Below are 25,534 nucleotides of genomic sequence, written 5' to 3' on the forward strand. Positions count from 1 at the left end.
GGTGTTGTGGCAGAGCCTGTCCTGGTGTGTTTGGGTGTCGGTGTGGCAGAGCCTGTCCTGATGTGTGTTTGGGTGTTGGTGGGACAGAGCCTGTCCTGGTGTCTGTGTGGCAGCGCCTGTCCTGCTGTGTGTGTTTGGATGTCGGCGTGGCAGAGCCTGCCCTGGTGTGTTTGTGTGTTATAAAAGTTGATCAAAATAAACTTTTTTTAATTATCGCCAAATTAACCCTGTATTAATATGCATTATAAAATTAAAAGACCGTATTTTCCCTCAGTGAAAAATGAGTGCGGCCCACGCACACATACATTTCTGATGAAGTGGCCCACTGCAGAAAAAACTTGGACACCCCTGGCCTAGGGTTTTGCAGGGTGCAAAGCTGCACCTTCCATAACAGGCTACAAAAGTCATATTTTTGTGACTCATAATCCCTGTTCATGTGTATATCAACATATCAAATTACTTTTTCAGTGACAGTATGGTTGATGTTAGTTGAAACTAAATGGTGAGATGCTGCCTTTATGTATAAAAACATTAAAATGCTGGGCGTGTGTTGGAAACAAACAAAAAAAACATAATTGGGTAGTAACACTGAGGACAAGTGGCAATCTCTTGTGTTTACCATCACTTTAGTATTTTATGTAGAATTGTATAGTGCCCACCTTCACTGGCTCCTAATGCATATATAAAGCTTAATCAACCTCAGTCATGTCATCTGTTGCTGAGGTTGGGCCCAGAACTATTTTCAGAGCATGTTCTGCTTTGGTTTGCTTATGCACATGAACGTGTGATGAATGGGTACTGTACTGAAAAGCTGCTCATAAACAATACTGCCAAAGGTCGATTTGTTTCCGTGAGCTAAATGAGGCCTTAAGCCAGTTTTTGTAGTATTGTCAGTACAGTTAAACATGAATGCCATCTTCTGGAATGTGAGAGGTTGGTTGAGTCAATTGGCAGCATCACTACACTACACTACTATGATCTTTAACCCTTTGATGACAATTGACAGTCCGGGCACCTCGTGCATGAACGTCCCAAACAACCCAACCAACCCAACCAACCCATGCTCAGGAGATGTTGCTGAGCACATATTGGTGTTGTGTGAAAGCGACATATACCAGGAGCTGTAAACTCATACCTAGTACAACCTGTGTGGGGAAAAAAACACAAAAAATGACTACCATGAAGTTTGTGGTAGTAGAATTAGTGCATGGAAATAGTTAAAGTAAAAATTTGAAATACCCAGGGATGTCTTGTCTTCAAAAATATATGGTTTGACGCTACTTACTGCCCCACAACATGCAGAAAAAAGCAAAAAAAAAACATTGGGTATTTCTACACTCAGGGCAAATAGTAGAATCTATTTTTCAAGTAAAAAGAAAAAAGGACTTTGTCTGACAAATTTTTAATTTTATACTTTTTTTTTTTTTTATATATATAGTAAATGATGTGATACAATAAAATTAATGACATCTAAAGCCCTTCTTGTCCTGAAAAAACAATATATGACTTGTGTGGGTTCAGTAAACGTGGAAGAAAGTAACATTGTATGTTTCACGTAATCACGTAAACAAAAGGCACATGCAAATCTGTAGCAGGATCCACAGCGTCTCAAGAGCTTGTGTTACTGCAGTACAACTATGTGGAGAGATGTGTTGTTCCAGGTCCCAGTGAAGGAAAGCTTCCTCATGGTGCGTTTTGTTGCGCTGCAGCATTCTCAAGACATGTTTTTTAAGTAACTGCTTTTTAAAAGACTTTTCCAGCAGTCATCTAGATATTTTATTTCACAATAAGGCTTTATTGCCTCCTAACCATGTGTATCTTGCCACATCTTGCCTCTTGTGCAACCATGGTGCAATCCTCCGCATCTTCGAGAGTATTCGCCGGAGTCCTAATAGTTGCTGTATGACCATGGTGCAATCTCCTATTGGTTCCCACATACAGTTTCCAGGCAACCAAGTTGTGTGCCTACTCTCCCAGTTCACATTGTATCACAAGACGAGGGGAAGCAGTAAAGGTTATAGATTAAAATATAACTCCAACACAAAATCAACATTCATTTATTAACCCTATGTTAGTCCAGTGGTCACGGCACAATTTTCCTGGGCTGGCCATTTTTTGTAGTTTTGATTAAAAAAAACTACTTGGAATGTATAGAATAGAGGTTTATTTATTTTAATTCTTTTTTTATTCTGTTAAAGAGACAAGGGATTGGGAGGTAAAATCCAACTTCATAAATACAGCTGTTGAGTTGGGAGATAAAAGTGAAGTTTGATACTTCATTTTGTAATAAAGTAGTTTTCTCAATAGAATTCAAAAGAACATTTTGATATTGTTACATAAGTCTTGTGTATTTTAAAGTTTAACCTATTTCTGGTGTATGATGTAGACTGGGAATGTGATGTACAACAAACAGGAGGCAGCTCCATGTTTGCAGCAATTCAGACTTTGCCAAATGTGTAAAGGCCCCGTCACCAATGGAAGAATGTGCCAAGCAACACAACGAACTTGGCCAATGGAGCCTTAGTGTGAAACAGTTAATTTTATTTATTGCTTCGGGAACTTGATCAACAGCTATCGCTGCAATAATTTATTAGTTAATAGAGGGACGTTAGTGTGGAGATGGTGAACATATGACTATTAAACAACACTGTGGAAGCTATCTTCTGTGTGGGTTTTTCACTGGCCACCTGTTCAATTGCTTGACTTGCTGAAGTTCAAACTGAGCATCAGAATGGGGAAGAGAGGGGATTTAAGTGACTTTAAAGGTGGCATGGTTGTTGGTGCCAGACGGGCTGGTCTGAGTATTTCAGAAACTGCTTATCTATTAGGATTTTCACGCACAACCATCTCTAGGGTTCACAGAGAATGGTCCAAAAAAGAGAAAATAACCAGTGAGCGGAAATTGTGTGGACGAAAATGCCTTGTTGGTGTCAGAGGTCAGAGGAGAATGGGAAGACTGGTGTGAGATGACAGAAAGGCAATAGTAACTCAAATAACCACTCATTACAACCAACGTATGCAGAATACCATCTCTGAACACGTCGAACCTTGAAGCAGATGGTGCCACTCCTGTCAGCTAAGAACAGGGAACTGAGGCTACAGTTCGCACAGGCTCACCAAAATTGGACAATGGAAGAATGTTGCCTGGTCTGATGAGTCTCGATTCAAGCTATGCCATTCTGCCTTTTATCAACAGTTCAGGCTGGTGGTGTAATGGTGTGGGGGACATATTCTTGGCACATATTGGGCCCCTTATGAAAATGAGTTCACTGAACTCCAATGGCCTTGGCTTTGGGTTTGGGTCTTGGTGGAACGGGACGTTCGCAGCATGGATGTGCAGCCGACAAATCTGCAGCAACTGCGTGATGCCATCATGTCCATATGGACAAAAATCCATGAAGAATGTTTCCAGCTTTACATGTATATTAATTCTGGACGGGCTACTTATTAGACCCCTGAAGTGTGTTTATTACGTGTGCAATGTTTCTCACATTTTCTCATAATTTCTCTTTAAATTGTCTCCACATACTAAACATGTGGTTGCTATGTTATTATTTATTTATTTATTTTTTTTGGAAGGTTAATTGTGCCCCTTGAACATTTGTGTTTTTGTGTAAAGGAGTGTTCACACCTTGTGATATTTGCACTGCTCTATTTTCACAGTTTGTTTGTAACACAAAGTAAATAATGATCTGCAACATGTAAAATTTTCCTCTAGCTAGTGTTTAATCACAAATTACAGGCCTGGAGAAGCTGAATATCATGCAGGGAAAATTTCCTCCATTAGGCCGCACACAGAGTTAAAAGAACGCAATTTGTGTTAACTACCACAAAAAAGGAAAACATTATGCACTTTTCTACTGGAGCCACCGGGTGGTGCTATTTATTAAAGAAAGTGTTTCTTTATGGCGGAAGATGTTACTTTTCTCTATTGTAAAATATTTTGTACTGGAATCATCTAGAACAAGTTGTTTAAGTTATTATTAGTCTTTATTGTTTTATATAGCGCCATCATAGTTATATGTCTTATCTTTTACAGATGCTACAACTATGTGTTTAAAAGGACTGTTTGTGTATCACAGAACTATATATATATATTGACTACATGTGAATCACTGCGCAAACTGCCTGTCCACAAAGTAAATGACAATGGCATGATTATTGGCAAATAGAAGCAATCCAAACACGCATTGTATTTTTAGTTATAAAGCTTCATTGTGTTACAATCGACCCATGTTAAGAGCTAGTGGCAAAATGGGAAAATAGAGTACCTTCCCCACTAATGAGGATCCATCATGCATGCCACTGTAGCATTTGCTGTACCTGGTCGATAAAAATAATGGAAATTATTATAAATAAAGGCTTTGTATTTTTAACTTTACTTTAAATTTAAAATCTAAGTAGAAGCATCAAGAACAGGACAACAATGTACTCAGTAACACACAGGGTTAAATACTGTCTATGCTGTCTATGCTCAAGTGAAAGGTATAGCTTCAACGCCTAAATATATTTCATATACCGGTATTAATTGTATATATTAGAAACCGTACTTATTCTCTATGGCTACAACAAGGAAGCAAAAACTAGTGCTGGTAAAAGCATGACCACTTCAGCATATACAGCATTTGTAAAGTGCTGCCCTATATGCGAGATGTATAAACTCATAGAAGAGGATCAGCTTCTAAATAAATGATTTAATAACTGATAATTAATTTTAATGAAGTGGTACATGGGATGTTTAAGCCTATATGCTGCAGAGAAGCACTATAAAGATGGTGTCAAGAAACATGAAAAATCAGATGTATAGTATGTGTGTCCTGGAAGTATATGACTAACGCAACAACAATTCTACACTTATTTTGCTTATGTCATCCATAAAATGACGTTAATGCATTTGAAATGAAAATTGTTCAGAACTATATAGATGTGTACCTGGAAATTTACCACCTTACCCTGATATAATTGCTTTTGGACTTTGCACTGTTATAGGCATGAACAAGGTTTTAGTACAATTTATTTAAAACTATAAACCCTCAGAATAAACAAAAAGTTGCAAAATAATGATCACAAAATGTATACTGTACATCCCTGTATGCATAATTTTTCCTTCTCCATGTATGATGTATAGGCTTACACATGTGTTTTATATATACACACACTATTTTATAGTTAATTATACCAACTTTCTAATATGCAAATTTTGCTAAATAGGAACCTATCCTTACATATTCTTGGCTCCCTCTCGTGGTCAGACTTAGATTGGCCATCGGACACAGTGGGTTAATGGCTGGTGCCCCATGGCTGCTCCTACATAACTTTATTGCTGCTCATGCGGTCAGTCCTGTCCTTTAGTGTCCAGCCATCTGTATCCAGCAGCGACTGCACAAACTCAATTTATCGGTTTCTGGCCTTAAACAGTAGCTTGGTGAGGTGTCAGGGTTAGCCGTGGACAAGGGCAAGGCCCAGATAGCATGAATTGGGTTAAGAGTGGCAGCCGAAGTGAGTGAAGAGTGAGCATGGCTAAACACCACTCCACAGCTGCCCCCCTAGGACCTAACTCTTGCAGGAACTCACATGCTCTGTTTTGAGCCCCAGGACCGTATGTCGTTATAGCAGAGAGACTGTCAGCCTAAGCAGAACCCTGCTGGTCCCACCTGAGCCTAAAACCTCATTGGGTGGTCTGAACCAATACAGCCCATAGCATAATCTAATTAACAAACAAATACAACAGGACAAATAATGGGTTAAGTTGTAGCTTTGTATTGTGCAAAAGATCTCACGATCAAGGTAGCATATGCCATATGCTACTTTAATAACATGTTCTTGAGAAGTTCACGGAGATGTACTTAGAGCTTTTCGAGGAATTGCATTTGTGCATCTGTCAGTAGCACTCTTCCTAATGACTCCAGAAATGTTTCTCAGAAAGTTGCCTGATAAAAGCGACTTTCACAAATGTGGTGATAAATTAGTTAACAGGGACTAACTTATCTGACCAAACTGGGTGCTCCAAGTCAGTTGAGAGAGTGAAAATATCTCAGTTCCAAGTGAAATGATTGTTTCATTTGTATGAAACTAGCCACAGCACATATATATGTGCAATAGAAATCTGTCAGGGATTTTCAACATACAAAGGAACTTTTGATACATACTTTCAACCAACCTTTTTTTTCTATGCGGCATTCAGCTCATCTGCATAAAATATATGGGGCTGAAAAAATGTACACAAACACTTCAATTTTCACATTGGCAAGCCACATGAGAGTGCGTGTGAGTCTGGGTTAAATATGGTACATCCAGGCTGCTAGCCTAACAGCTCTATCCAACTCTAGGAGGTGGATAGACTGGAAGGACAAGCATCTCTCCACCATAAACAGTTCTCAGAATGAAGGTGGAACAGCTGATAAGGGTGAGGTACGCTGGAATATAGCCAGCAAAGACAATGATTCATGGGAAAAAATACTTCTGACACTGCTGTTTAATTTAACAAGTAAATGCACAACCAGCAAATGTTTCTCTAGGTGTGTATTAACTGTACAGCCCTTGAAATTATTTCTAGCCTATGACATCATAATCATCACCATGGAGGAACATCAGTCTAATGGACCTGTGATAATTGGCTGTTGTGGTTGAGCTACCTTCTGGGTTATTGTTATGACATCAAGTTCCACAGGTCCATCACATACGATGGCTTTTTATATTACCAATAAACAAAGTGAACCGAGGGGCGCTCCATGAACTGCCCCTTTCCCTAGTGAGAGAAATAAAAAATGCATGGGAAATGCATATGGCCACCAAGAATCATGAGGTCCTTGGCCTTGTCTTAAACAGGAAAAACAGGCAGACTAGATGGGCAGAATGGTTCTTTCTTATCTACCGTCAAACTCTATGTAACAACAGAGATAAAGGGCAAAATTGAATTTACCTTATGGTGGAATTCAGTCCCTTGTCATTAAAATAACGGGAAATGTTGGAGTAAATCGATGTTTCCAATAGCTACAAGATATAGAAAAGGAGAAACACAAAGGCTGTCAGAAGATTATGGTAGTTGTAATCCAATAACAGCAATAGAGTTATACGCGCACACACTGGGATATCTGAACACATAAATACACATTTACGCAAGTGAAAATGTATTTCTATGTCTGTTTGCTGAGTAATATATACGAACAATTTAGTAACATTACAACTATATCTGAAATCTCTAAATCAGAGCTTAAAAAATGACCCGTTCCTTTTTATTTAATGGAAATAATTACGACACATTTTCAAGCAATCATCCACCAACGATTTTGTAGATTTTACTGTGTATTTGAAGGGAACATTGCTGTTCCAATATAAGGTAATAGGTATTATTAAGTAAAGCATGCGGCGCGGGTCTGTAATGACAAATCTTGCATGCAATACTACTTGTCTCTCTGCTATTCAGTTTCCAATATTTACAAGAGACAGATGACTGTATTTGGTGTGTTAAGGAAACTGTAATTATTCATCACAAACATTTCAACAGAGATAAATCATGGGTTATTATTAACACATTTAAGTCTCCTGACAGCAAAAAAAATGTCACTGAATAAGTTGAAAAAGCACGGTCATATGGGAAAATGTGGATAGTGGGAGAAAACGGTTACAGCATGGGGCGCAGAGCACAACTGGTTTATTATTAGTACAATATACATGTATGGAATTACAATGCGGTGAAATAGAATGGGTTACATAAATCAATAAATAATAATTAAAGGAGATATTTGAAGTATCAGCCACATACGTTACAAACTATGCAAAATGACGGAGAAATTGGCTGTATGTCAACTTAAATTGACAGCCCGGTATGTGGCGAAGAAGGGAATGCTGGTACAAAAAGATTGCAAATAAACAGTATGATTATGTTATAACCAACATGTACCCAGCAAGCACACAATGAAGTTTAAAAGTGATTAGTGGTAGTTATGCTTTGTACTAGGATTATATTGTTACTAAGAATGCTGGGCATCAATTCAAGGATGTATCACAAATTCATTTTGAGAATTACTTGGGGACTTCATAGTTCCTAATGCCCACAAAAGACGGTTTAAGGTCTCCTAACAGAAATCATCTCCATTTGAGCCCTTTTTGTTATCAATGGGATTTTGGCCTCAATTATATTTTTATATATTATATTCATCTGAGGATATTTGATTCTTGACATATGACTTCAAATTAAGCTTCAATTATAAATGTCTTTCTCTGCCTACCGGTTGTGTAGCTGTCAACCATCCTCAGCCATGGTCCTCTTTAGGGCCTCTTATGGTAAATTTGCCGATGGCCCACAGTTGGACTAACAATGTACTATTCATGAAGACGTAGTGAGTTTAAATTTAAACTATGCACTGTAAGTACCTCTGAAAAAGTAGAGTGCTAAATAGAGGAAGGAGAGTAGTGGGTTTAACCTTTGAACAATTTGAAATATTTACTTCCTATAAATTGTCTCCTTGGAGACTGGGAGTTTGGTTTGGTTCATCTTTCACTGGAATCGTAGTTTCTTAGAAGCCATCTGTCCAACCTCTAAAATGTAATTATCAAAACGAAGTTGTGGCCAGCCTCACAAACCCAAATGTATTTCAATAAACAACCAATATTATGAGAAAATAATGTATCCAGAATGTGGAAAGAATCAAGCAGTCTAACTTTAGCAAAATAAATAGATAAACTACATTATACTGCAAACAAAAACAACCAATACTATTGGTTATCAATATAAATGAAAAAAGGTAAAAAAAAAATTATCAAAATCAAAAAAAGCTAATACTGTTTTCTTTCTTTGAGAGAGAAGTCTACATAGGGATCCTAGAATTGTGTTTTAAACTAAAATAAAGCATGTTGACTCATTATCTATACAAAAAGGCTCTCAGTGAGAGAGACAGAGGAAACAGAGGAGTAGGTACTAACTGGATACAAATGTATCACCCTCAATCATAAATGAGAAGAAAGTAGAAACATCAGCCAGGATAATAGTCAAAGCTTATTTATTTCTGAACACACCAACCGGTTTTCCTTCAACAATCCTTTTATATGAGGATAGTATAAGATGATTTATGATTTCAAAATGTCTTGTATGAAAGGGACACAGACCTGTAAGTGTTGTCTTTTGCAGGTATATAGGAAGTGAAAAACTAAATAATTCACTAGATGCGCAGCATCTTATCATAACAGTCTCAATAAACTACACTATGCCTAAAAGAGGTAAAATTATAACATACCCTGGTCTAGCGAAGGTGGTAGTCATCTGGAAGTGGTTTACCTTTCACTCAAAAGAAGACAATTGATGCCTTAGATGTTTTATTGGGTTTTTGGGGTATAAGGTTCATTTCTAGAGGTCTAACTAAGTAATAAGGACCCATAACCTCCTTTCCATTTTCTTTCCTAAATATCTGTATGGAAGGGGAGGGATTCTTCCAAAGTCAATGGTGGTCTAGCAGGATATGGTTGACGGGTCTTTCTCCTTGGTGGATCCCTGCATCTGTGTTAGATACTTGATGGAGTGACACACAGAATCACAGAGCTGCTGGTCACTTTTGGTTTATGGGCTCAAAGGCAGGAGCACCCCAACAGTTTGCAGTTAGTCTTTGCATTTTTTAAATTAACATGGCATGTTAAGTAATGTATATTTTAAGCATGTTGAAATACTAAAACTGCAATTCATGTTGCCTGTTTATGGAAAGTGCCAAGCAGCCTCTGTCTTTGATGTGAGGTAGATATTGTCTCATGATTGCCATGACCTCATTACCGTGCTGATTGTATGAATTTAGCAAAGACCTGTGAATTGTACTCCAAACTACATGGATTTCATCAGGGAATGCCCCAGCAGCAGGCGGTTGGTCCAGAACTGATTGCTGCTCCATCTACCCTGGGGAATAACTGTTTGCAAGGTCTAGGTCTCACTGCTGGTTTATTTAGAGCCAGGGGCATAAATATGTACACATCCACCATGTGAGTATTGACTGCCAGTCACAATTTGATGTATACATACACTAGCAACTTAACTAGAATGGTATATAAACACAAATTTAACACAAAAACATAGAAACTGGCATCTGATAAGAATCTTTAGGTCCATCTAGTCTGCCTGTTTTGCCTGCTTTAAAGACTCAAACCTTGATCTCCTCCTAGATTGAGGATAGCCAATGCCATATGCCTGTTCCAAGCAGTTTGCTTACTCAGTTTACAACCAGAGGCTGTTATTGCTAACTTCTAAATGTCCTTGCTATGTTAACCTTTACTACTGTCTACATATCTACCTCCTCGGTAATGAAACATAGCTCTCCTTATTATTGGATTCTGGCTACAACCCCTTTCCACCCAGCTATTCTTCTACAACAAAGGCTTTTAGGTCATGTTATTATCTGCAAACACATAATTAGCAGCATGTTACTGTGATTCATTGTTTCCAATCCCATCCAGACAACTAGTTCTGGGGTTCATACTGGGATTTGGAAAGTCCACTACGTACAATTTCTTCCAGTTCACTTTAGGAGTTTTTCTGGCACGGTACGTATGTAAATAATTCACAGGTAGTTTAATTAATCATATGTTGACATTTCTGTTATTACTGTGTATGGAACTGGAGGAATGAGATATTGACTGATGAACAATGCATGAGGATACAAATGTGTAGACAGGAAATCCGAGTGAATAATGGATTTACATAGTGAGATCTTTCAGCCAGAGAATATTAAGTTTGGTGACAAGATGTCCCTTTTAACTGGAAAACCTTAAAAAGTAATTTAAGGGAGTTCTGCTTTTCACAGACATCTCCAGAATTCTGTCCTACCAACATTACGGCGAATAACCTTCTGAGTGCCGCAGTCCCTGTGTATGAAGGTGCTAGACAATCAGTGTAGCAAAGGAGGCCACAATTTCCGTAGGGACTGGGCCTCACCTTACTGGTAAGATTAGGGAGCAGAGATCTCTATTGGGAAAAAGAAGAGGGCTAAAAGGCTTTGGGGGAGGTCGAAATGGTTGAAAAGGCTTGAAAAAATGGAAATAAGGCAGAGCTGAATCATAGTCAGGTTATACGTTATGTTTCTTTGTGGGGCGATGACCAATAACATTAATCTAAATGCAGAGATGTCGCAAATCAACGAAAATACAGCCTATTCCCAGGGTGGTGAACATCTCTCTTGAATAAACTCAGTTCTACAAATCAGTTATTTTACCTGGAATATTGATTTCTGTTTCATACATTGGTTGTAAAGGACATGAAGTTCTACTGTATGTCCTGTTTGCAGAAAAGATGTATTTAAATTAATTTAGAATTGATTACTCAAAGTACCACTTCTTTAATCGGATCTATACACTACTAAATATAGCCCTTTTCTAAAGAAATAGGACATAGGAATTAGCATTCATTTTACTTCTGAACTCCCAAGTCTTGTCTTATAGGGAGGAGGTAATCATAGGCAAGCTTGCACTTTAGTGTAAGTAACAAAAAAATCTTAATTTAACTAATGTCCTTGTTTATTAAAGTAAAGCACATTTTGTCCATTATAATAACATGAAATAAATCAGAGATACAGTGTAGACATTGTTAATGTTGTTAGTAACTATTGCAGCTGGAAAAGGCTGATTTTTAATGAAATATCATCGTAGGCTCTTTATCACTCCCATCACTCCTGTGTTCCAATGGCAATGGAAAAGTAGTCTTATCACCATGGCAACCAATAAGCACAACTACTATGTTGGTTGTTCTAAGAATAAGACGATTTTTCAAACCAGAATCATTTTTTAAACACAACTCCCCAATGTTTTCACACAACATTGTCAGAATAATACGACACGCTGCAAACTATTTTATGCCCTCTAGTTAAAAGACAGAGACTATTAAGTGCAAAGATAATGACGGTAAACATTTTCAAACTGAGTTACGCTCCCATTGTAAATCTTTTTCAGAACCTAATTGATTCCGAAAATGATTCAACTGCAATTATATTTTATCAATCCTCTTTTTAAGAAGCAGATAAAGCTTAGACTTTTTTTTTTTAAAGGAGAGCTACAATCAATTAGTTCAAACACAAGTCTATGGCACATTTCCCAAGACAGCATTATGGAAACGATGACTTCCGTGCAAGCAGCTCATGTGCGTGACAGCTAATATTAGGCTGTTCTGCTATTTATTTCTCACACTTCGTTCTTGCAGTTGATCTAAACCCATTAAACCTTTAATTAGGAAAAATGCTACTAAAATATTTATAAAACAAAAAATGTTTATTTGTTGCATATTTAAAATTATTTTGTGTCTGTTACTGACAACCCAGCATATACATGCGTGTATCTATTTATTTTTCCTGGAACAAGCGTGTACAACAGCATAAGAGGAGACAAGAATCAATACGTACGCAAGGCAAGAGAACATCTTGAAAGATCAATATATTTTCCTTAACAAAAGAAAGTAAACTAAAAATATCAACGTAGCCCAGGGGGCATTTACCAAAAGGTAATCCTGTTTATGGAATGAGGGGTTAGGAGCATAATTCTCCTTAAGGCTTTAAATGCAAAGGATAAATACACCTGGGGAGGAAATCACTAAACTATGGCAAGATGATCACTGTGAATATTTAAAGGGCCAACCGAGATCTTCACTGAAATCCTGGCACGTTTCGTTTAAACTAGTGATTGACAGGTGCTCCCAAAAAATCTTCCTTTAAACTTGCCAGGGCTTCCGCATTAGAGTCTTAAGTAGACTTGGGCGCTGGCCAACTTGTCGTGTTGCGCCAGGATTTTAAAGGTCCGTATGAGCAACTCTATTGGTTGCAGGCAGGGGACTCCTCTGCAAGTGCACTTCATTGGTTGATGGCAGATGAGCCCCCTGCTGGCGACCAATAGTGTTGCCCGTACAGACTTTTAAAATCCTGGTACCGCAATTGGTTGATGCCAGAGGAGGCCCCTGCAGGCCCGCATGGCCATTTAACTCCTGATGGCAAACCTACGGATTTCCGCTTCCGTTAACCCCTGCTATGCTGCGTAATTAAGGTAGGCTAGATGGGGAAGGGACCAATGAGATTAGTAAACGAAGACAAACACGAAGATTCTTCATGCTGTGTGTCTTCATCTTCGTATACGTTTTGCCGCCGCCATGTTCGTATGTTCGGTATTCGGGCTGAACAACGAAAAAGCACCCATTGTGTTCATTTTCATGTCCGCCCGAATACGAATGCACAAGTCTAGTTTTAAGGAACCAACCTATTAGTGCAAAAATGCACTTAATGGAATTAGACTGATGATTATTTTTTTTCTAAATATATGCAAATACATTCCATGTAGAGTTCTGTTTTATGCTACATATATAATGAGTAATAATGCAACAGAAAGCAGTTATTGTAATTAGATAACAAAAATCTATTGTGTGATAGTAGACATGACTTCTTAGGGATAGGGGTCATAAGAATTAGAATCCAATAACAGCTGAAAGAGGCCTAGCCTATATATGTGGTAATGTTTTCAGAGTAGGAAATGTGATATAAAGAATTCTCGTTTTTTAGATTCCTGGTGCAGAACTTGTTTTAGAGCATTTTTAATAACATGTAAAGAATGCCATTTTAGACAGCTTTGTACAGACAGTGCACAGTATTGTGCCCGAGCCAGAACACATGTCGTTTCAACTCAGAACATCTGAGTTTCCATGGGAATCAATGAAAGTATTGATGTACATCTACCACCAAGTCTCAAGACGACAGAACAATGACGCTTTCTAGATCCTGGCATTATTTCAATCCCACCTGAAATGCTCTTAAATCAGCCCCTATATTTGTATGTTTGTGAAGTGTACGTGCCGGAAAGTAACATTCCTTTTGGAATTCCAACAATATTTCTCCAGCAAAGAGGGTAAAGTGTAGGCGGCCTAAAGGGCTGTTTGTTACATTAAAGTGAATACATAAACCTTTGTTCTTGGAAAATAAAATATAAGGGTTGTCTAAAATATACATGTTTCTACTCTTTCGCGCTGATGAAAGGTCTGTCAGAAGTAATTCTCTGATCTCTACATGAAGTTCATGGCCCAGTGGCCCACAATGGCTACCTGCTATTCCCAATGAAAACAAAACATACAGTACTGGATAACACAATCAAGCACTTATTCGTGATTCTTGGATTATTTAAAGCATGCACCTAATTAGTTTCATGTGCACCCAAAGCAGATATTACATGCATTTAAAGAAATAGCTGTCACCAGGTGTCCACATTATAAATATTGCTGAACACACAGTTTTGTAATAGAAAATAAGGGTTGTTAAACCTGATGAAGAGTTCACAAGTATCAAAGAACTAAAAACAAAAAACATATGAACATGCACAAAAAAACAATGAGAACTAAAACTAACAAGTAAGAAAGCCAGATGGATTGTTAAAGAGACACCCCGCCATGTTGTCTTCTACACAAAACAACATTTGTGTGCGAGCCAAAAGGCCACATTCCAGCTGCCAACACCCACTTTGTTTTACGTCAACGGTTATTAAAAATGTATTTGGTTGCCAAGGAAATAGGAGTGATTGTAAAGGAACTGCAGGTGTGGGAGTACAAGCTCTATCTTGCTCTGAATGGAACCTCTTAAGGAGGAATCCTAGACAGGCGTATGTTTTTAAGATACTTATTCAATCTTACACCAAACAGTCAATCTCCACAAAACTGAAATCACTCTATTGAGGGAGATATTACACGTTTTGTTCGGCAGGGGCCAGCAACACGTAGCAAAACTTGAGTTATAACAAGTTCTTCTACTTCTTCATCAGGTATATTACAATACGGCCTCTTTATTCAACTTCTAAGCAAATCTTGTATCTATTTTCCATCATGTAAACTAATATAGCATTTACAGAAAATGGGTATCGACATTTAATAGGTTTTGTCTAAACTGGTAAATCAAAGGATACGTTTGATATAATTTTATAAGGACGTTTTTGACAATATTTAGCAATTCTGACATTTATTTACATTTAAAATGTTCGATCCAACAATGTAATAAAAATTTATAAAGCGTATCTCTTTAGCTCAAGAAGATTGTCTTTTGGACTCATGACATAATTTTTCACTTCTTTAATCTCTTCCTTTGAAAAGCATATTTAAAACTGACATCTGCAGCTGATCAAGCCCTTTAGCTGGCAAGACCATATGTGAAGGAAGTTCCCAAGTCTGCCCAGCTGAGAAGCCGCGCAGAAGAGTTAAATAGTTAAAATGAACATGAGATCACATATCACAGGCTCTCTTTGACACAATATTCCAAACTTGCCTGGTGGCAAAAAGGCCCTGTATTTGGGATGCCTTTTTATCCGTATGTATGTTTCATTAAGTATGTTTTTTTTCTGGGCATTATTTTTAAAAATTAAAAAAAATCAACAGTATGAAAAAATATTACAGAACATTAAAGACTATTAAGCTACAAAAATAACTTTAATTTGTGTTCTTTTATACTTTTAAAAAATGGATTCCCTCAAAGAAAATTGAAAGTATAGATCGGCATTAACACTTCTGTCAGCAAAGTTGTAAATGTCATCTCATGTAGTGTGCTACCAGTAATTTTTAATGACAGGTAGGGATGAAACACACACCAGTTGAGTTATTAAAGGAGGCCTGTTTGCAATCCCCGACCAACACCTATTATGACGTCAGAGGCGCTCACCTGCTTCCCAGTGATGGAAACCTAAGCTTCTGCTTTCAGTTTGAGAGCAGCTAAGGTCAACTAGGTAATTACAATGTATGGCACGGCCTGCAGGGAAATGTGTTTACTATCCCAGTGCCCAGTTGATCCAATTAAAAACACAGTAGTGTTCACAGGTTCTAGAAAATGACGAAATGCCAAGTAATTGCAGTTTAGAATAACTAACACCTGCCCACAAGAGCAGTATTTTTAAGAATGCACCAAATTGCTTGTAATCTGTAATAGAGTTATAGACTTGTTTGCAATGGGGTCTCAAAAAAACCTAGGCAGTCACCCTAAGGGGATCGTGCTTGGATTTTTATATAATTTCCTGAACATATGGTCAAATCGTGATAACCTCTTCAGGAACACAGCAGTTTTCTTAACTTTAAAACCTCTGTGTTCCATAAGCAATGTTCACAATAAATGTGGTCAACCAACCATGAAGACATATTTACTGATTTTAAAATCTATACATTGGCACATAACAGAAATATATATTTTTTATTTTATACACAAGCAATGTGATTCTGGTGTGGACTGATAGATCACTCTCCCTTTAGATAGCCCAGGGAAACCAACCAAATCTTCGAGATTAGATACCTTTTGTCCTGTTTAGAAGTGTTTCTTTTAATTTACAGAGAAGGTGGGTATGTGGAACAGTCTTTCTTCAGAAGTGGTAAAGCCTAATACAGTAAGGGAAATTAGAAATGCATGGAATGGGCATTACCATACCTGGGAACTCTCTGGGTTTGACCCAGAGATCTCCGGATGAAGCACCGGTTCTCCGGGTCAACACCCAAATCCTCCGGGTCGTGGGAGAGGGGTCTTGACATGCTCCGCTCCCAGCCCATTTTTTCTTTAAATGGGGGTGTTTCCCGTGATGTCAGAGAGAACACCCCCAATGTCAGCAGGAACACCCAGCGTTTGTGGCAGGACCGCCCACTGATGTCACATGACTGCACACCATCGTCAATGAGACCACCCGCTGACATCAGTAGGCAGTCCCGCCCGCGCCCCGCAAGGGAAGGCTCCGGGTAGCCAGAGCTAAGAAGTTCCCAGGCATTATGTCTCTATAGACTAGGTGAGTCAAATGGTTCTTATATGCCGTCAAACTCGGTGTTTCTATTTTGTAAGTAGGACCCTCTCTAACCTTGAGTGTCTGATATTTAAGCCCATTGTCACGCATCAGAGACCCGCCAGCAGCCAGGCTACAGCTAGCCGGAGCGAGGTCTCCATGTAGAAGATGGCAATGGTCGACAGCCATTTCCTGCGCGGTCACGTCACACTTTACTGGCTGTACTGCCAGACCTTCCGTGATGCACTAGGGGTGAATCCGTGACTTGTGGTAGGAGGCAGACTCTGCGCCGGATTTAAAAATCCAGAACCGCAGTATAAAGGCACCCTAGTGTGGCCTTGATTGTACTCTCGTTCATGTCCTTGTTTTCTGGCAAATCTGTATCCTCAAGCTGTGTATGAACCTTGGATTTTTTAACTACTCTCTGCCTAGAGTTTTTTTTATAACTTTCTGACCTGCTCTGTGTACCATACCTGGCTTTCCTGACTACCTGCTCTGTGTACTGACCTTGTCTATGTCTGACTACCAGCTTTATTAACCAAACCTTGGCTGACTACCTGTCCTGTGTACCTGACCTAGCATCCTGGGGCTACCTATCCCGTGCACCTACTTGTGGCATCTCCTACCTACAGGCATCCAGCTCCCCGACAAACGGCTTTGCTATCTCCAACTCAGTTTCTAAACATTTTTGCCTCTACCTGAGCCTTTACACTACTGGGATCATTAAAGTCCCAGGTCTTCTATCTTAGGACTCAACCCTTCGGTAAGTTAATCAGGGTGAATGACTCATGTGTTGTGTTCTCCTGGGTTCTGGCATTTTTACACCCCCATAACTCCAGGGTCTAATTTCAATTTAAAGAAATGTATAAAACACCATTGCATTATTGCAAGTAGGTTGCTGTAGGTTGCATACATTAATGTGAGATTTCCGGAATCACAGTAGAATATCGGTGTATTTTTTAACCTTCTGTTGTAGATTGCATAGCTGTTTAATCAGGGCACTCCGCAATTTTTTGTATGTCCAGACTGTTATGTGATGTACCATTTGTTATGTTCTGTTTGTACACTTGGTCTGAAAGTTTGGCGATACTATGTTAGTTAAGTGTTTTTTCTCACCTCCCAAGATGTGCCTTGTCGAGGCAGGCAAGCTTGTGTGCTTTGGACAAAATCCAGTACTAAAGCTTCATGATTACTTAATGTAAATTATTATACAGTTGACTGTAGTTTTAAAAGGATTAAAATCAACTTTACCTCATGCCCTACCCATATAATGACCATGTTTTTATGGGGATACCAATTGTGTCAGTGGCTTGAATCATGCCTGAAATAAATAGTGGGAATGTTCTGTATTAAAGGACACCAGGTCACATCAAGTGTCTTTTTCCTTGAAAGTACCACATACTGAGATACCATGCTAGATGGGGAATTACGAGAGACATTGTGAATAACTTATCAGAAGATGGTCATTGCACGTGACGTTAAAAATGTAATGGGCATGGCGATTTTAGGTAGAAACGAGAGATGACAATGCAACCTTACATTCCACCCCTTGACAGAGACATTTCAGAAACGATGACGGCAGCAGGCGCACAGTCATTGTGTGCAGAGGAACTGGTGGCGTGGGTGACACGTCTCATTCTTCAAGCGCACGGGATTCCTTGTACGCTTAAAGACAGAACCCACAATAACAATTCATGAACATTCCTTTCCATGTAGTATACATATCGCTTCTCTCCCTTTTGCTAAGGCCAAGTGAGTACTTTTGTGAGAAGGAAAGCTTCGTCTCCCTGGCCTTCAGAGTAAAGTAGTAACAACCCCAAGGTGTGAGGTATACTCCAGCATTTCCACTGCATTTTCTTTCTCACAATATTTGTAAACACCAGCACCAGCTTCTATTTTTTTTTTATTTTTTCTCTTTTCTCCCAGAATGCACTTATTTTATTTGTGCATGTGTGCCAATAGATCTTTGTATTTATTTTTGGTGTGATTTTTATATTTTATACCACAAAAATACCACATTGACAATGCTGTTTTTTGAATTATGAAATGGCCACTGAAAATGCCATTATGCAGCCAAATCCTAGAAGATTCACCTTCTTTTAGTGGGTTAAGCAGTGGTGCCTTTTGGTCCTCATCTCTCTTAAAAGACTTCCCGGGCCCCCTGATAGCACTTTTAAGGGGGACCAAGTATGATAGGGTGGCAAATCCTTTCAGGGAAGAGATATAATTTTGGGGTCTTGTTTACACTTATCAAGCACTTTGTGGACCCCCTTCCACTTCTTCACACGGAAGGCCCCAGCCTTCTAATTAAAAAAAATGCATGATTTTCTTTTAAAGTGGACAATGTCAATAAATATACCAAGGAAAACACAATACATACACCCTAATATGTTCTAGCACATAATAATGAGCACATTGAGGCAATGCTTCATTTATTTCAATGAGACTTGAGGGAGGCTGGGTTAGCGAATGCCCTTTGTTACTTTCCCAGCATAGAAAGGGAGACCTGAACCAGAGCCCTTAAGATCTTCTGTCTCTGTTTAAATATGTCAGTGAAGCTTCTATATAATTAAAAGGGAGAGAGAAAGAAAAGAAAATTAATGATTCCCTAATATCAAAACATTGCTGAATGTAGCAGTTCATCCCTCTACTGGGAAATAATTCCTGGCAGAGGAAATATTTTAATGTTACACTAATGCAACTGCATGTGGGTTATAAAACCAACCTTAAAAATATTTTTAAATGTGCACAAATTTTCATGACAAACAAGGAATTAATTCTGTAATTAAAATAATAATTCATTCTACATATACATTAACATATGTTGATAAGTAGAAAAGTAAATCTTATCACAGAAAATTATTTAATTCATCAATTCTATACATGGTAGAAATTTTGGCAGCAAACCTCTGGAGCATATGAGCATTTTGTCTGTTAAATGGACAGTCTAATGTCCCATTCAGCCCCACCAACAAAAAATACTTTACCAAACTGGAGCACAATAGATTTTTAAGTTCCAGGACTCCTTGTTCTTCTTTACACTGAGGATAGTTCTTAATGACTTTGGCTGTATGGGGTCGTTGTCATCCTGCAGAATAAATCCGGCAGATGCCTCCCTGATGGTATTGCAAGTATCTGTCTGTACTTGAGGAGACCATTAATTCTGATCAGATCCCCAACTTCATTTGCAGAAATGCAGCCCCAAATGTGCAAGGAACCTCCGCCATGCTTCACTGTTGTTTGTAAACACTCATTCTTGTACCACTCTGTAGCCCTCCGGTTATTCCAATCATCATGGAGAACTAACCACAGTTCTTCTGTGGATTTGGCAGCCTCAGATGCTTTTCTCTCTATGTAATCCCATACAGACTCGATGATGTTGAGATCAGGGCTCTGTGGGGGCCATATCATCAGTTCCAGGACTCCATGTTCTTCTTCACACTGAGGATAGTTCTTAATGACTTTGGCTGAATGTTTAGGGTCGTTGTCATCCTGCAGAATAAATCCAGCAGATGCCTCCCTGATAGTATTGCAAGTATCTGTCTGTACTTGAGGAGACCATTAATTCTGACCAAATCCCCAACTCCATTTGCAGAAATGCAGCCCCAGATGTGCAAGGAACCCCCGCCATGCTTCACTGTTGTTTGTAAACATTCATTCTTGTACCACTCTGTAGCCCTCAGGCAAACAATCTGCTTTTTCAATATTTCAAATTTTGACTCCTCGGTCCAAAGCACCTGCTGCCATTTTTCTGTTCCTGTGTTTTGAATTGCTGGAATTGCGATCCCAATATTTTCTGCTAAAGCTGAGCTCATGCCACTACTGGATATCTTACAACTCCAAAGGTAAGTATTATGTATCATTCATCTTCTGCATTAAGTTTCCTTGGCCGACCACTGCTCGTTTCTTTGTGTGTCTTCAAAAGTCCTTGAACGGAACACCTGGAAACCCTTGTCTGCCGTGGACAGACCTTGCTGTGCAGCATAACTACCTTGTTGCTGTGCTCAGTCTTGCCATGGTGTATGACTTTTGACATTAAAATGTTTTAGTAACTTTACACAGCTGTTTCTGTTTCAGTTCATTGAGAGCTATCAATTTTGCTTGTTGTGGGCTAAAGGTAGATCCAAGATGTCTTTCGCATTGTGCAGACAATTTTGCAGTCAAATGGGGAAAAACAAATACAAACAAACCAAGGGTGCCACATTTGTAAGGCGTTCCATCGATTCTACCCATGTTTGCTCCACCTTTAGAAGGTGTAGATTCGGTACTGTTGTGGATTTCCAGTGCCGGGCAATGAGATGCTTGGCGGTAGTGAGGATATGAAGTATAAGACATTTAGTCTTACTGTTATACCCCCTAGGGACAAGGTCCAGCAAAGCAATGGTCAAAGATGGTGGGAGGCGGATGCCCAGAAGGGAAGAATTACCTTGCATTGTCACCATATGTGACTCATGTTTCTAAAAGCGTCACCGCACCTCCAACAGCAGCTACGACAGTTAGGGCATATTTGCGCTAGCTTAGATGGGACCATATACCACCTTACAGTCCGTCTCCAGATAGTTGCTGGACCTAGAGACTCATATGTAGTTGGTTCTTGCACAATTCCATTCCCTGATAGTAAATTCTTGTCTGAGATCCTTTTTCCACTGCAGCACATCTTTAAAGCGACAAAAGAATCAAAGAGGCACAAAATTGCACCCTTGGTACCTGTTGAACAAAAGGCTTGATTGATGGTGTGAGAATAATAATGCTGTTTTGAATGCAAAGGGTGCATTTTTCTTTTGTTCACTCACTTTGCACACTTGGCACAAGAGGCAGACCAAATTGTCAGCTTTACAGAAGCTAGGGATTGATGTTTGCCCTTACACATAAAAGCAGATATGTCATAAGCTTTACCCAATGTAGTGTGTTTCAGTTAATAAACTTTATTTACTTTAAAAAATCTGAATTGTACATTGCCATTTCTGTTATACTGCTGTCCTTGATGTTAGTTGATGATTTGGTTGGGAAGAATTGCTTCTGAGCACTGCAGTTATTTTCTGCTTAACATCAGTAAGTGAAGATGCCCTGTTCCTTGGTGGATGTGGTGGAGGTATAGCAGGCAAACTTGGTACACTGCTCTGTCTGTGCTTATATGCTTTGTCTCCTACTCCATCTCCAGGTAGGCTCATTGGCTTGGATGTATTATTTGATGACGGAAATGGAACACGTTCCTGACGTACAACAGTTGATGTGTTAGATGGATGCCTCTCTTTAATTAATCGTTTGTTTGATGATGCAAAGGTTCCACTTGACTGATTTAATTCCAACAGCTGCTCTCTGGCCTGGGTCAAAGCCTCTCTGAGCTCATGGCGCTCTTCACACTCCATACGTACTGTGTCTTTAAGAAATGAGTTCTACAAGTGGAAACATATTTCATTCATTTTATTTTTATAAATGTAACACGTGGAATAACTTTGACTAAATATTAAATGTCACTTATAGATTTTCATTCCCACATTTCCCTGCGATGCAGACCTTTAAGGCCATTGTATTCTTTTACAGAGGAACATAAGGGAAACTCCATTCCATGTCCTAACAAGTACTTTAACACGTGAAGCTGAAATGTTAACGGTATCTCCAAGTTTATATTGCGCTGTCTTTTTATTTAAACTAACATAGGAAATCTTGAACTGAAAATCAATTCACATGATTTTGTGAGTGATGATATCAATAGACTGTATGCTATATCTGATTCCAACTGCTCTTATAATATTATTATATTATTATTGAAGACTGCATACAGTTATAGCATAGAGAAACTCTACCCTGTATATGTGGTTCCTACTTCTATTTATTAGGTCCCATTTCTTAAAAACAATATTTTATATAGAAATACAGAATCTGCCAGTGCTGTACAAATGAAAGATTACACATATTAAAGGAAAATAACAGTCCTCCCTTTGATTCTCCAAAATTACTTTAAAGGCTTGTGTCCCAGTATACACAAAAGCCTAATGTTGAGTCAACATGCAGCTATTACCTCTTGCTTTGCATGGTCCAGTTGATGTTTTAACTCTTCCATGTATTGCGTGAGCTCTTTAAGTTGTTCTGACTTCGTATACATATCTTTTCTCATGTCTTCTAAAGCTGATCTACTATTGTTTTGCTCCCTTTGTAACCGAAGTTCCAATTCAGAAATCATTTTTTTCAGGTTTCCAATTTCGCTTTCCTTTGCATGGTCTTTATTAGTAAGTCTTGCCTGAGCATCTTGTAGCTTCTTCTCTAAGACATTTATATCTGTATAAAGTTCAGCACGAGCCTTGGATAACAAGCTGGGTATCTGCGTGTTTGTGAGAAAAAAAGAAAATCTTTGTCACAAAACCAACAAAAACGTAACATGATACTCATCCCAGTTAATAATAGCAGGGATAACCGAACGGATGCAGAATAACAAAATAAAATACAGAAAAGACAGAATTGTTTGAGAAGTTTCCATGGCAACACCCTAAAAGGGATCTGCCTTTGCGTCACATGGCCAGTAAGTGTTCCCGGCAAAAATTTTACATGATTTAAACAATGACTTCTGGGAAGGTTCTGGGCATTCAACAGTGCAAGGAATTATGTGTCTAATACTGCGTGTATTTAAAAAAGTGTTAAATACAGGAATAGTAAGTGGGTAAGTAGGGCAACTCTTTTAATAAAGAAAAACATAAAAATACAAATTTGTTTTATATGCAGATTTTTTTATCCAAACATATGTATAAGGACCTTGAGCAAACATGTATTATTGTTTCTGGGATGATTATTCTAAGTTTGCCAATCTCTTTTGTTCAGAAAATGTCACTCTAATAAATCACAGCTTGATTTAGCTTTTATCTAAGTGCACAATGTCTTCTGAATGTTCACTCCAGTAGTGATTTTGTTCTGTCGTTCAGACTGCTTACTTATCCCTCCTTAAATATTCTCATTTATTTACACACAAATGCACTTTAACAGAATACTAAGGAACACTTAGCCTTCCTGAGTATCATTTCCATTAACTGTAGAGTAAAAGCTCAGCACAGCAGTAGATACCCTCTCTCATTTTATGCATATTGTAATTGTATAACACTATATCTCCCAAGTGTCCCTATTGAGGAGGGACAGTCCCTTTAGAATGATGTCCATCTTGCTTACACTGTTCACAATGTTCACTGTGTGTCCTAGAGCCTTAAAAGTGACAATAATGTCTACAGAAACAGCAGTTTTAAATTAAATAATAAAATAAAAATGTCTTCTTACTTCCTAAGGTCAAAAGTCACAAAAAATATCTTGATAAAGTCTAACCCTCGTGTCACAGCGCTAACCCCTACAAAGAAAAGTGTCCCTTTCTTGTCACTTGACATGTTGAGAGGTATGCAACGCTGCAGGGTCTACTGACAATATGTATAATATATTATAAGAACAATAATACACATACATACTGTGCCAGCAGACCCTGCAGTGTTGTACAATCACAATGTACATACAACGGAGAAACAGTAACACTCAAAATACATCATATGAAGTGTCAATCAATGAAGTTGTCATTATAATGCTGGATTTTTGTATGCCCGTAGACATTGTGTTCACATAAGTATCCCACAGTGAGCTAATTAAAAAAATCCAACTAGTTGTTTAGTGCATGCCCTTACTATGGTGATGCTTCCATTGTGCAATGCATCAGTATGGCACCAACATGATTTGAAACTGAGAAACATTTCCATTTGTGGTCTTGTTTCTACTGCCATTTTTATTTTCTTGTTTGCTTTTTCTTTATTATTATTATTAATTGAAATTAAAGTTATTTTGGGCTCTTCACCAATCCCAGATTCTTGAAACTAACATGTTGCGTTCAGGACCTTGAGTGGATTGATGAACCTTGAGCTACATGGAAGCGAAGGCTGTGAATGCTACTGTACATTAAAACTACTGCACTGTTTTTTACCGAACAGGTGAGCGTTCCTCTTCAATTGGTTAACAACAAACCTGTGACTTCAGTTCCTCTTGTTGTTTTTGTAATTTTCTTATTAATTCTTCATGCTTTTGCCTTTCAATTTCTAGTTCCATCTTTGTCTCTTCCTTAAAATTATTTTCTATTTCCTCCAGTCTCAGTGAGTATTTCTGGCGTTCGTTTTCAAGCTCAGTTTCCAACTATAGTTGTGACAAAAGTACAAAATATGTTTAACATGAGATGGTCCATGTGGAGTTGTCTGGTTATCAGACCTTGCAATCTAAAGGTTATTACTTCAAAGAGAATCATTTTTAGAGAAACTTTATTACACTGCTAAGTTATTAACCTGTTAAGTGCTCCCCAGTTGGAATACAAGCTACAATACAATGATTCCATTCCTGCCCACCCAACAAAACCATACATTTACAGCATGTTCATAAACACAATGGAGATATGTATAGAAGGTGATTCTGATGTAAGCAGAAAGCAGAAACATTGGTTCATATTGTAAAATTACCACTTGCCAAACTTTGAACCAGGAGTACTTTTCATACACACAAGCTGATGGTGCGAAATATCTATGGTTTGCTACCTAGCCCATGATCATAAATGAAGAAGTATTTTTTGCCATCTGTGAATACTAAATCTTACATCATTAACATCATCTAAAGTCCCTGTCCTGGATGCCATAACATAACATCGCACATAGTGGCATTTTCAGGCCAAAGGCCCATTACATCTAATTAGGGGGCAATCGTGTTATTATCCTCCCTGGTGCTCCACAGCTTTCAAAGTGCTGGCTGTGAAGATCAAAGATCTCTTTTGAAACAACAAAGT

The 25,534-nt window shown here is 38.4% G+C and overlaps 1 protein-coding gene across 1 annotated transcript in view; it reads right to left on the bottom strand.

Annotated features, from left to right (window-relative positions):
• Positions 1-21,451: 21,451 nt before the first annotated feature.
• The window catches only part of LEKR1 (leucine, glutamate and lysine rich 1), a 50,002-nt gene continuing 45,919 nt past the window's right edge, over positions 21,452-25,534 (bottom strand). The window contains exons 9-11 of the mRNA XM_053460393.1: positions 24,733-24,897; positions 22,766-23,065; positions 21,452-22,139 (exon numbers count right to left, since the gene is read on the bottom strand). Coding sequence (XP_053316368.1) covers positions 21,711-22,139; positions 22,766-23,065; positions 24,733-24,897 — 894 coding nt within the window. The 3' untranslated portion in view covers positions 21,452-21,710. The remainder of the gene's footprint in view (positions 22,140-22,765; positions 23,066-24,732; positions 24,898-25,534) is intronic.

This window comes from Spea bombifrons, chromosome 3, assembly GCF_027358695.1.
Source record: "Spea bombifrons isolate aSpeBom1 chromosome 3, aSpeBom1.2.pri, whole genome shotgun sequence".
NCBI classification, from domain to species: Eukaryota; Metazoa; Chordata; class Amphibia; order Anura; family Pelobatidae; genus Spea; species Spea bombifrons.